The sequence below is a fragment of the Brachyistius frenatus genome, unplaced genomic scaffold (assembly GCF_029030835.1).
Source record: "Brachyistius frenatus isolate BFR_SWC_R1_liver_20210118 unplaced genomic scaffold, ASM2903083v1 Contig_263, whole genome shotgun sequence".
Lineage (NCBI taxonomy): Eukaryota > Metazoa > Chordata > Actinopteri > Embiotocidae > Brachyistius > Brachyistius frenatus.
The window spans coordinates 84,720-97,335 of record NW_027210862.1 but is presented as its reverse complement, the minus strand read 5'-3'; the positions used below and the strand labels follow the sequence as shown (position 1 = coordinate 97,335).

Sequence of the window (12,616 nt, the reverse complement as noted above, 5' to 3'; positions counted from 1 at the left end):
TTTGGTTCGACAAAGAAATCAAGATTCAGCTTGAAAAACGCATGAAAATGCGGGAACTGACGGGAATATAAGCAACGGTCGTACCGTCATGAAAATTGCAATATAGTGGCAACTAAAATGAACAGGAACAGAAGTATTTCATGCAAAGTTCCTTTGTGCGCTCGCAAATTTGCATTGTGAATCCAAAAGGAGCCGGATCGAATGTTTACAATATAACGACAACATGAAACCGGACTTCAGGTGTTTAAACGACCTAAAATTCCATCATTCTCGGCACCAAAATACCACCTGACCAATTAAATTCACGTTTTTTTAACATCAAATCTTTTGATTTAAGTTTTTAAATTGGTCGTGATCACGTCATTATCGATCGCTATATTCGCCTTAACGAGCTGTGAACGTAAATAGAATCATTTTGGGAGAGGAAACATCAGGGTGCGACGTGGATTGTGTTTTAAGATGCTGCATATTGAAAGAAAGGTAGACGTATCTTTTATATCCGCCATTAAAAGCTGCTGAGTGTTTATCGGGCAGAAAACATTTCGATCCACGGGAACAAACATTTTGGCCGCATCAAACAAAATATCACAAATTTTCATAATTGTTTTCAGTGTTCGCGCCGCAGCTAAAGACTTGCTTCTGTAGTTTCTGTCTTTTAGGGTTGTTGTTGATGCGCGTTCGTGTCCGAAGCATCGGTCTCTGCGTCCACCTGTCGAGCCGCCAAGTATTGAGTAACCGCGCCGCGTTTCTGATTGTGGGGTGTTTCGAGTTAACCCTTCGACCCGGAAAGTTTCACTTAGCGCCACGTTGTAGAGGGTATTATATTCTCCTGGGGTTCACTCACCAGCTCCTCCGCTGCCGACGCTTCGAAGTGCAGCGATTGACTTCAGAGACCTGAGCTCGGAGTCAAATGCAGCGTTTTCGGAAGTTTGTGATGAATGTCATCTAAATTTATGTATTTTAACATTTTATAAATAGATAATCGCGGACGTTTGGCAGTTTTGAAACTTGTTTTTGGGACATGTCCGCATCGTGTGCATCACATGGAGGAAAATCTTTGCAAAACTGCATTAAATCGCTGACACATTTTCTAATTCTTTTGATTTCTACAGTTCAGTGAATCGCTGAGTTTCCAGTGTTTCTGCGGGTCTTATTGTTGCAGTTTTTTCGACAACTTCTTCTCTTTACACGAGGATTATATTCCCTAAAGTGATCCTTGACAATGGGTTCTCATTAGTTACACTCTGCCTGCAGCCACAGTAAGTACAGTAGGTCAGAGGCGAAGCAGGAAGTGCATCCGTATATTCAGATGGATGTTTTTTAAGACTTTCCTGTTTTGCCTTTATTCCTTGCTTCCAGACACGAGGCCTGTTTGGTTGTCTGACAACACAATTAACTTATTGAGTAGAGTGTTGTTAGTACTAAAAGAATGATGAGAATGAAAAAAACTGCAAGTATTAGACCCAAACATTTGATTTAAACCTGTAATAGTGGACTGACTTTTTGGGTAATTTGTGAGCCAAACAACAAGCAAGAAACACAACGATATATTATCACCTCATAAGGTTGTTGTGGTGAACTTGTCAGCAGATTATTTTCATATAACCGACACAGGACGAGAGTCTGTGTCCACCGAATGACTATAAGTCCAGTTTATGACTCTCTTGTTGCTCTGTTTTTGGTCTCCACCACCTCCTGACAAAAATATCTGTCTCTTAAGCTGCTAAATGCTTCACTGTGTTGCTGGCTCGTCTCTGGTTTTGTCTGTTTGCTGCTTGGTGCTGGTCAAGTAGTATGAAGTGGATTTTAGCTTAAAACAGACATCTGCTGCTGCTAGAAATGAGTTTATTTTGAACCTGAAGATAATGCAAGTCCATCCCAATTACTAATGTAGTTTCCAAAATGGAAGCTAATGTCTGTTTACTTTGTCAGATGCACAAAAAAAAAAAAAAAAGCCAAAACGTTTAAAACGATTGATGTTAAAACGAGTTTTTTTTTTGCAAAGCTGTTAAAAAAATAGTAAAGATGTTTTTTGACAATCATAAGTAATGATCCACATCCTTGTTTCAGCTGTAATCACACAGTAGTTTGTACTTTTTTTTTTTTTAAACTTAAAAGTGACCACACTTGTTCCACTTCCTCCTCCTCCTCCACCATTTCTGCCTTTGTGTATAAATTCCTCACCAGAGTCCATCTCCCAGAATAGCAGAGCAGCATCTGCCCGACTCCAGGGGGGGCTGAAAGGGAGAGTCCTTCTATATGCTCTGAAAACACTCACTCTCTCTCTCTCTCTCTCTCTCTCTCTCTCTCTCTCTCTCTCTCTCTCTCTCTCTCTCTCTCTCTCTCTCTCTCTCTCTCTCTCTCTCTCTCTCTCTCTCGCTCTCTCTCTCTCGGCCCCCGGAGGTCTGATGAGAGACAGTCTGAAGGAATGACAGAAATCTGACCCGAGTTCACGACCTGATCCTCCATCTTTCACTGCCTCCTGCTTCAGATTTCACCCGCGGCAGAACTTAAATCTGGGGTGTGATGGTGCTAATTCGTGAAGAAGATGATAGATGTGCAGCCCGGTGGCTTTGTTATTCGGCGGTATCCATCATTGGGTCCTTTCAGAGGGAGCAAGGGGGAAGGGGGGGGGGGGGGGCCAGAATTTACTGCAGAGCCTTCTGGAGGTGTTGTAGGGGTTAAATACAATGAAGCATCTGTGCTGGGAGGATCCACTGTGATAACCCTGGTGGCACACTTGCCCTCCACCACCACCCCTCTCCTTCAGCCCCCCCCCCTCCCTCTCCACCACCCGTCCTGCTCCTCCTGCAACAAACCAGGTTTCTAGTTTGCTGCTCAGCCTAGTTTTTAAGTGCACAGGGACTTTTCATCAGATGCTGTTCCAGAAGGTTTCTAATGGGAAATGTTTCATCCCCCAGTTTATAAAGTTCAGGATGGGAATATGTGAAGTTTTCCATAATAGTATAAATAGATGGATTTTTCCCATAAACTCTTATTTTTTTATTAATAGTTTTGGGTCAAATTTCTCCACAGCGGCGGTTAACGGATAGATTCACAATTTTTTATAGTCTGCAGGTCTTAAAAAGTCATAAAAAAAAAGTGAATACGCAGACAATAAGAGCTCAGTGTGTGTGGGAACTCCTTCAAGAGTGTAAGTAGAGACGGCATAACTCTAAATGTGTTATTTCACAGGTCCCAAGTTTTGTTTTACATTGTAGAAAAAACAACATTGAATAAGTGTTAAGTGTCCAAACTTTTTACTGCTGCTGTAGTTTCCTGGGGAAAAGATAGTAAAAAAGTCTCCACATTAAATTGACTGAAGTCTTAAAAGCACGTGATTGTGAAGCTTTTACACCCGTATAAACCGAATACCCTCCTGCAGCACAGTGGATCCTGCTGTTTGGTCCTTTTATTTTATGGAGTTAAGGTCCTGACCATGATTACTGCTCCCTGCTCGAGGCAGTGTTTGTGTCTATGGGAATAATCTGGCTGGTATGATCAGGGACAAGTAACAATTTGCACTCTGTAGTGTTAAAAAAAAAAAAAAAAAAAAAGGGCTTAAAGTGATCTTAAAGTACCTAAATGCACTTTTTTTTAAAGTATAGAATCTTCTATTTTTTTTAATTTTTATTGACCAAGACGGTGTTTGCTTGCAGAGCTGCAGGACATTCATACAAAACAATGCCTAAATATTCATGTCACTGTCACTCGAATCAGAATAGCAGAACTGGGAATCTACTGGTTTCAACTCTGCAGATTAAAAAAGAAAAAGTGACACAAACAAAGCAGCCTGACAAAAACTTTGCTTGAATACAATATCAAATTTTCTGTTATATCACCGTCCGTCCAAACTCCCCCCAAAAAATAAATCCAGTTTACTGTCATAATACAAGGAAAAGCAGCAAATCTTCACGTTTGAGAAGCTGGAAGCAGAGAAAGTTTCGCTGAAACGAGGATCAGTCTGATGGCTTCAGCTGTAAAACACTCAAAATGAAATGGTTAAAACCACCAAATATCCGTTTACAGACAAAGCATCTGATGACAGATTCTCAAAACTTCTCCCAAGTCTTGATCAACCTCTTGTGTGATTCTCAGGAGTTAAACTTTCAGAAGCACAAGCAGTTATAGAAGCTGAAATCTTTTTGTTATCATAAATTGCTTCATCTTAAAGACAAACACTTTGTCCTGCCTCTCAGTTTCGCCCCCCCCCACTCTCAAAACTCGGTTATCAAAATGACCCTGCGTCTCTGTTTTTTGTGCTGACGTGTGTAGATTTGTCTGGAAAGGCCACTTTGTTACGATAAAAATCATCCCTCCGTTCAGATTGAGAAAGGTTTGATCGGTTTATGATCCAGTTAGAGTAAGAAATGAAAGACGCTCTGCTGCACCGCTCAGATCTCCAGTTTAGCTACAGGAAATCAATGTGAAGGATAGGAGAAAAAAAAGAACAAGGGGAAAAAAAAAAAGCTGCCAGCAGGGCGAATGCAGCGGCAGATATTTTTGATTAGAAATTAATCGACAGAGCTGCGTGTTTGAAGAGACCCTTCAAATCCCTTCAATCGGCACCCGGAGCTCAGCTTTTAATCACACATATTGAAGGGAAATGTTCTGCAACCTTCGGGTCCATTATGTAACCGGGACACTTAACCTGACTGTGACGCAACAGCCCTGACAGTCTGTTCGGCCCCGCCGAGGGGAAAACGCTGCGGTCCGAAGCTCCAGCTCTGTTGTAATTCCTTTTTAAAAAGGGTTTAATGGCAGCTGAAATGAAACCGAGCTGTGATGTTTACGTCTGACAAACACACTTTTACTCATCGTGTTCGTGTTCTTCTCCGCAGGTGAACGTCTACATCTTGGGAAAAACGTTTCTCGTTCTGGCCAGAGAGCTTTGCATCAATGCTCCAGCTATAGGTACTGTCCTCAATTTCCCCCTCTCTCGGTGTCTTTCTTTTATACTCAATGGCGCTTTCGAAATGCTGACTCGGCTGTTGTCACGCACCATTGTTTAACCGTTTTGTCTGTATTTTGCAAAGAAAAATGGTCAAAAATGAGAGTTTCTGGTTCAACCGATAATCCAAAACCCCCTAAAAACATCCAGTTAACGATGAAATAAAACGGAAAAGCAGCAAATCCTCAGATTTGAGAGGCTGAAACTGGAGAATGTTTGTTGTGTTTGCTGGACAAATGATTTTAAAGGGGTTACTGCAGAGGTTTTGATAATGTTGCACAGGAAATGGTGCAAATATTCTGATTTTCAACAAAAAGGCAAAACAAAGAGCTCTTAAACTCTCGTTTTTAAAGCAGAGATGTGAAACTATACCGGGATGGTTTTCTGTTTTTAAAATGACAAAAATATCCTTTTATGGATATCAAGACTGCAAATAAAACACCAGCAAAGGGTTAAATGTCGGGCATCTGGGTTTTATATTTCCAAACTTTAGAAAGCTCCTCCAGAGTCGCAGCTGTTTTTTGTTTTTTTTAATGTTCCTGTCAAGCACCTTGATTTAAAAAGCTATTCATGCCATTGTTTTTAAAAGCATCCTTCACTTTAATTTTAGTGCCCAAAACTTTCACATTATACGGAACGGTTTTTTTTCAAAGTCTGAACTCATTGATCTCAAAACATTGAGAGTCTTTTAGTGGCTGTGTTGGAACATCTGATGCTTCAACTAAATTTAAGTTGCTGGCAAAAACCTACGTTTCAGCTGTTTTTTTGGGAGGCTCAACCTAAAGCGCACTAAATAAAGTTATAATCATATAGTTTACATACATTTTTGGTCACAATTATAAGCTCTAAGCACTGGAAGATTATGAAGAGGTCTGCTGTCAGCACTGGACACAAGTGTCCTTCCTGCTACAGACGATCCACACCAACGTCCTCCACAGAAATAATGACAAAGTACTTCCTTCGACCAGAGCTTCACGTCAATAAATCTAGTGTTTTTTTCTAGTTTTAATATACTGTCGATTAACACCGTGCAGCTGAATTAGGAGAAAATGAATGAGAAATATAAACATCAATCAATCAGGCTGCATATCGGCACATTCTCTGTATTTATAGCTCAGGATAGACCCACTGTAGACTGAATCCTGTCACTGTCCAACAAGAAATGCTGACTTTATAAAAAAAAAAAAAAAAAAAAAGATACCTCCTCAGGGGCCCCTTGAAGCCTTGGCCCCTGAACCTGTGCCCACCTGACCCCTTCATTACCCCCCCCCCAAGACCGGCATGTTTTCATAAATCCAGCGTGCAGTTCACGCGGTCGTACCCAGAGGGCGCTGCTGCCCCTCGGATCCCCGCTCCCTCACCCCGGCACGGTAATGATGTGAAGTCTGTGGTTTTGATCACATTATAACCTTTATGTTTCATCTTCAGGTGTATAAGCATTCTTGTACAGAACACATCTGGTCTTTTAACAGCATCAAGCTGTCAAACAGTTAAATTGTATTTTACAAAAGACACAACGTTTCTGAGGCCGTCCTTTGAAGTGCAAAACAACTCTGCTTCGGACAAGATTTCTACTTTTTTTTTTTTTCCTTTTTTTTTTGCATTTAGAATCATAACACTACATAAAGTTTGCTCCTCGTGTGATATTGCTGCTCGGACCATAGTAACAACATTGTAATATAGACTTGCAATTACACAATTTGAAGCAGTCCCTACTTGTTCCAGTTGTGGAGCTCAGCTTGATTACATAACCACAGATCGCAGTGTTAATGTTGTTTCTACAGCAGCCGCAGCGCCTCGGACACAAGCGTCCGAGCAAATAACGTTAAATCGGTATTTAAATAGAAAAATAACATTAAATTAAATTAGATAAAACAACAGCTCCTTTGCTTTTAAAATAGTCTCTCAAAGAACTAACCAGGCCATTTAGTGTGACGTTACTCAAGTGTCTTTTAATGCTACATTACTTAGAAGGCTGGGAGGCGACGATGGACCTAATTTTCCGTCAGCAGTCCGGAGCGGCTCACGCGTAGAACACGAGCTCGGGGATCTGTCCTCCCTGTACTCCCGTCCCGTTGGTGCTGTCGGAGGAGCACTGGAATTGAAATGTCACCTTGCCACACTGCACCTCCGTCATGCCCTCCTGGCCGAAGTAGCTCAGCTCGTTCCCGTCCAGCACGGCGCTCACCGTGTAGAAGGCGTCCTGCTCCACCTGAACCGGATGCTCGAACCACACCGGAAACGTACTGCTCGACCCGTCCGACAGGAAGTTTGTCACGTTCTGCGCCAGGGTCACCCCCTGTCTCTTGAGCTCGATCTTGACGCTGTACTCGGCTTTGCCGCCGCTCGACCCGTACAGACCCAGACCGGCGATAAAGATCCTCTTGTCCACCGCGAACTGGATGCTGTCGCACCGGCCGCGGTAGCGCCACTGATTGCTCCGGTACGCCGAGGACTGGAAGCGGTGGCACCTCTGAGGAGCCAAGCCCTTCCTGGCGGTCGGAGGGAAGTCCAGCTCTGGCTTTTTAGCCGCGGTGTACCACAGGAACACGTTGTGCGTCTCCTCCAGCGTCAGGATATCGGACTGCGCCGCCCCGTTAGCAAACTCCTCCAGGCTCATGGAGGGGATGCGCACCAGGAACAGCGCCTTCCCCAGGACATCTCTTTTGTTGCGGGTGGTGGGCCCCAAACCTTGTCGATGGCACTCCGCCGTCGCCCAGTTCATAACCGCCTCGAACACCACCACCTCCTTGGTGTTGAGGGTCTCCCTCCGCAAAATGATGTCCAGCGTCTGCAGGTCGATCTCACAGAAGCCCTCCGAGCCCAGCGCCAGCTCGGCCTGAGCGTCGATCACCTCCCAGCAGCGCTGCGTCAGCTCGGGCTCCTCGAACAGGCGGCTCTGGGAGAGCAGCACGCAGGCGTTCTTGGCCTCCAGGCTCGTTTCCAGAAAGGTGACGCAGGCCTTTGCCAGCGCGGGGACAATGTACTTCTTGGCAGCATACAGGGTGGCCAGCACCGTGTCCGCCTCCAGGTCAATCTCGTCGCTGTACATGTACCTGGAAGAAGGAAGAGAGACGTAAATACACCGAAATCTTAACTTACTGGCACTGATGGAGTAAGACGCCATATGAGGAACATCACAATCTCATTAACTGACTTTGGCTCCTCATTTCTCATCTAATTTCCATTCCATTAAAGGAGTCGAGCAAAAATCAAAATGGAAAAAAAAAAAAAAAAAAAAAAAAAAAAAACGATCATTTTTTTTTTTTTTTTCCTTCCCTGAGGATCGTACAGTGACTCTACCCATCCTACCAGTCCAGGATGCCATCTGAGCCAATGCTACTGAATTGAGCAACAAAGGCACGTTATTTATAACTACCAGTGTGCACATAAGAAAACTGTCAGGCTGAGGATGAGGAAAAGGAAAGATAAACGTTTCGAGTTGAACAAAGAGCGCTGAGAAAACCGGCAATTAGAGGCACTGTGCTGCTGCCACTGCTCTCTGGCGCTCCCAGCATTTTGGCATTCACCTCTGCTTAGCTTTGGATGAGTAATAATATGCTTTGAAGTGACACTGACTGCGCCTGTCATCTCCGCTTCTCGGTTGGCCGTGTGAGGGACGGCGAGTGGCTTACTTCAGCAGAATTAGAAAAGCAGCAGGTTCCACATCTGGGATATGGATCTCGGACTCCTCCTCCGCCAGATCGCCGTAAAACATGGCACAGAAGACCGAGCTTCCCACGGCCAGCACATACTGTGGAGGGGAAGGGGAGGAGGAGACGGATGCGTCAGAGACACATGAACCACAACCTTTTTTTTTTTTTTTTTCTTTTCTTTTCTTCTTTAAGTTCAGTACAAGAGCAGGAACAGTCACACAGGCACTGGTGCAGGGACGTAGATTTACATTTTGAAGCACAGAAACATCATTTACCTTGTGTGCTGGAACCTTCTGCGAACACCCCAAGGGCCCAACGATGAAGTGGACATCGGCCATCAGCTCATTGTTAAACATCAAGGCATTCCTGCAAAGCAGAGCAGGTTTACACGAATAAGCCTCAAGTATTGTATAACGTCAAGTCCTCCCACACGCCGTTTGCCTGGAGACACTGGTTATTTTCATAGGTTTGGGGAGGTTGTAGGAAGCCTGCACAAAAAGCCACTCATTGTTTTCTCAATTCATTGTTGGTCTTTCCAGCTAATTGCGATCTATAAGTCCTCCGAGGGCATGGGGGCATTTTCAAATGTCTTGTTTTGGCAAATCGAGTCCAAACTGAGAGGTTATCAATAAATAAACTGATCATTTACGGAGATGAAATCATAGTGATTTATGGTTAAAAAAACAACAAAAAACAACAACAGCTGAATTCATATTTGTATAGTAGGCCATGCAAGCAGAACTATATTTGTTTTATAGAAACTTAAAGAGTAGTTGTGTCGCAATAATAACCAGGTCCTGCAGAAATACTTTCCTCCAAAATAAAAGCAAATAAAACGAGTGTATCTGATGCCCACTAGCGATAGCAGTGACTTTAGTGCACTTTGTTGCTGTTCCTTGTCTCCTCCATATTAATTACAGTTGGCTGTCCTTTACTCGGTCGTGACTTTTTAAAGTATTTCATGGTCCTTTCGGTACCCCCCCACCCACACACACACACATTTATGATTCCTCCCTTCAGTCTCTCCAGATAATGTGGTCCCGAGCATGCCGGAGTTACCTCTCTCTGAGCGTCGGGTGGCTGCACTGCCAGCTGGGTGGGTCGACGTTGTTGTTGTTGATGTTCTGCTGGGTGGTCGGGGTGGTCGCCGCGCTGCTGCTGCTGGCCTGGCACACCTGCACCTCCTTGGTCTTCTCCGTGTCCGCTACCGTAGTGCCGTTGGCCAGGTTGCTGTTGTTGGTGTTGGCGGCGGGGTACAACTCCGCAGCCATCTTCCTCTGCTGCTGCTGCTGCTGCTGCTGCTTCTTCTTACTCGACAGGGACAGAGTCAGGATCTCATAACATACCGGCAGCCTGCCCGGGAGCTTGCCGACCTTCTTGGACTTTTTCAGTGTTTCTGGCAGTAGGAGTAGATAAGTCAAACACCTCATGATCCGGCCATGATGGAGCAACCTGCAGTCTGCCGTTGGCATCGGCACAACCAACCGACCTTCTTCCGTGTTATTTACCCGGGGAATTGACTCGCTTTGGGGGTCGAAATGAACTCCGTGATAGGGGTGTGTGTGGGGAGGAGGGGGGGTTCCCTCCGCGGAGAATTCCTGGTTTTCTGAGTGGACTCCGGCTCCTACTACGCCGCTTTAAAACGGCATCGACCTCGAAGTTTACACGACAACATATAAATATCCGTCCAGGCCCGGTGGAGTCCGGTTCCTCCTCCGTTTCCAACTTCCACCACGAACACTTTGGGCTCCTTTTTTTTTTTTTTTTTTTTTTTCCTGGCGGTCAGCTCATCTTCTCCGGACGGAGAAATGTCCACGAAGCGTCGCTTGTTTTCCCTTTTTCAGTGAGTGGGTAATCCGGATAGTCGCAGCTGGGATTCAAGTCCTTCCTCTTTTTTTTTTCTTTTTTTTTTCCACCCCGCCTCTGCGTTAATCCTCACAGATATTTCTCCTTCTTTCCCCCCAACTGGCTGTCGACCGAGTCCCGGCCGGCTGTGATGTTCCGTCGCGTCCGTACGCGTCCGAGGTAAATAGTCATTTGTCGGGAGTTTTTAAGGTCTGCTCTATTTTTTCTGTTTTTTTTTTTTTTTTTTTCGTCGTGATCTCGTCGGCCGCCCAGGGCTCACTGAGGACCAATCAGATTCACGCTCAGCGCCGACGTCAGGGGGGCAGAAGCGCCTCCCTCGGCAGCTCCGCAGAGGGCGTCACGGCCTGAGCCCGCCTCCTCTGCATGGACGGAGCGCGAGACAATGGGGCCCGGGGCTCACGGGTAAAAGGGCCCCCACACTACCCTCTGTATAGGGACGACCCTCAGAGTTAAAGCGAGGACGACCAACGTGTCTTTGTGGTTGTTGTTCGTCTCTGTGGATGTTTTGTGTCTTTGTAATCATCTTTTTATGTGTTTGGGACAGTGTTGTGACTCTTTGTGGTCGTTTTTTGGTCCATTTATGGTTGTTTTGTGGGTCTTTTTTTAGGCATTTTGCATCGGTTTTGGTCATTTTCTATCTCTGTTGGTTTTGTGTCTATGGATTTATTTTATGTGCCGTATTGGTTGTGTTGTTTTGGTTAATTTTTCATCTGCATTGGATCATTTTGTCTTTTTGTTGTGGCTTTGTGTTGGTTTATAGTCATTTTGTATCTCTTTATGTTTGTTTTGTGTCTCTTTTGAGTCATTTTACATCTGTTTTCCGTCATTTTGTTTTTTGTTGTGGTTTTCTGTCTGGATTGAGTCATTTTGCATCTATTTTTGGTGGTTTTTTGTCTCTTTGGGATTGTTTTGCATCCCTTCACAGTTGTTTTGCATCTTTTAACTGAACTGAGGGATGTTCCAACAGTAAATACGAAGTCTCTTCATACCAAGTCACACCCTGGGCCCCTCTGATGCCTCAGGACTTTGGACTTCTGCCCAGTAGTAGGCCTGTTCAGATAATCTATCCGTGGTTGAATAAATAGAAATTTAAAAAGAAGGTCGGTTAAATCTGACCCTCCAGCCCGGGATAATGAGGAGCCTCAATAACAAAGGAAATACCAGAGAACTAATAAACCTCTTTACATCTGAATTTACACCTCCGTTTACACCAGTCTGTCTTGATATGTGCTGTGATTTGAAGTCACTGCAATTTATCTTAAACTATATAGGAGAAACATAATATTCTGCACATTAATGAGGACAAGTCAATTGCCCTTTTTGTGATAGTAGCCGTAAATGTTTTGAGTTGCATTATTTTAACCGTAAACCCAGAGAAAAAGAAACATTATTTACACGGCAATACAATACAAATACACACATAAGCAAAAGTCAGTGCATTCTTTGCCCCTTTATAATTGTGTGAATCTGTGATACAGCCATTGTAAATGCCGATTATTGATTATGTATCTTCATTCGGTTTACTGAATAAGTGAACAACATGAAATCTTATCTGAGTATTTCGCTTCGTTTGAGTTGGACACAAGAATTTAATTTAGTAATCTAAAAACATGATTAGGTTTTTGGTCCCATATATTCAACAGAGAAAAAAAATCATTACAGGAGAGAAAAACTCAGACTGATTTCTACTCCCACAATAACCCAAAATATAGACCAGAATGCATTTCAGTTTCGGGTTTTGAGGGAAGGGCGCAGCTACCTCACGACTGAGTGATAACGCTTTAATGCTATTCATGCGGCCCTGCTCCCGCATTTGATTGAATGGAGAAAGTTCGCGGCCCTTCTCGGAGGGTGGTCGAAGTAATTTTGGGGAATGTAGGCGAGGCAAGTTGAGGGTACACGAAAAAAGGTAAACTGCAGCACTCCATCACTGAATGACTCCTGGACTGTTTGAGCATCGCACATTGATTATATTCAGCTGTGAAAGAGGATTTGAGGTTTGATTTTTTTTTATTTTTTTCTTAAACAACCTCTTTTCTCAGGCTATGTTTTTTTTTTTGCATTTACTGAAACTCCAGTAAAACTTGGAACAGCGATGGCCGGCTCTGCAGACGTATCATTACACGGTGCAGAGGGGGGAAGG

At 44.0% G+C, this 12,616-nt stretch overlaps 2 protein-coding genes across 5 annotated transcripts in view; one reads left to right on the top strand and one right to left on the bottom strand.

Moving 5' to 3' along the window:
* Positions 1–12,616, top strand: part of LOC138634456 (transcription factor IIIB 90 kDa subunit-like) — a 90,838-nt gene that overhangs the window by 15,333 nt on the left and 62,889 nt on the right. For 2 of the 4 annotated variants that reach the window (XM_069721390.1, XM_069721392.1), the window contains one exon: positions 4,842–4,914. The exons of the other annotated variants lie outside the window; for them this stretch is intronic. In XM_069721390.1, coding sequence (XP_069577491.1) covers positions 4,842–4,914 — 73 coding nt within the window. The remainder of the gene's footprint in view (positions 1–4,841; positions 4,915–12,616) is intronic. 4 annotated transcript variants of the gene reach the window in all.
* Positions 6,555–10,691, bottom strand: LOC138634459 (BTB/POZ domain-containing protein 6-B-like). The gene is made up of 4 exons (XM_069721399.1): positions 9,667–10,691; positions 8,883–8,973; positions 8,587–8,705; positions 6,555–8,007 (listed from the first exon to the last, which is right to left on the bottom strand). The coding sequence occupies exons 1-4, from the start codon at positions 10,077–10,079 to the stop codon at positions 6,975–6,977; spliced, it is 1,656 nt and encodes a 551-aa protein (XP_069577500.1). The 5' UTR covers positions 10,080–10,691; the 3' UTR covers positions 6,555–6,974.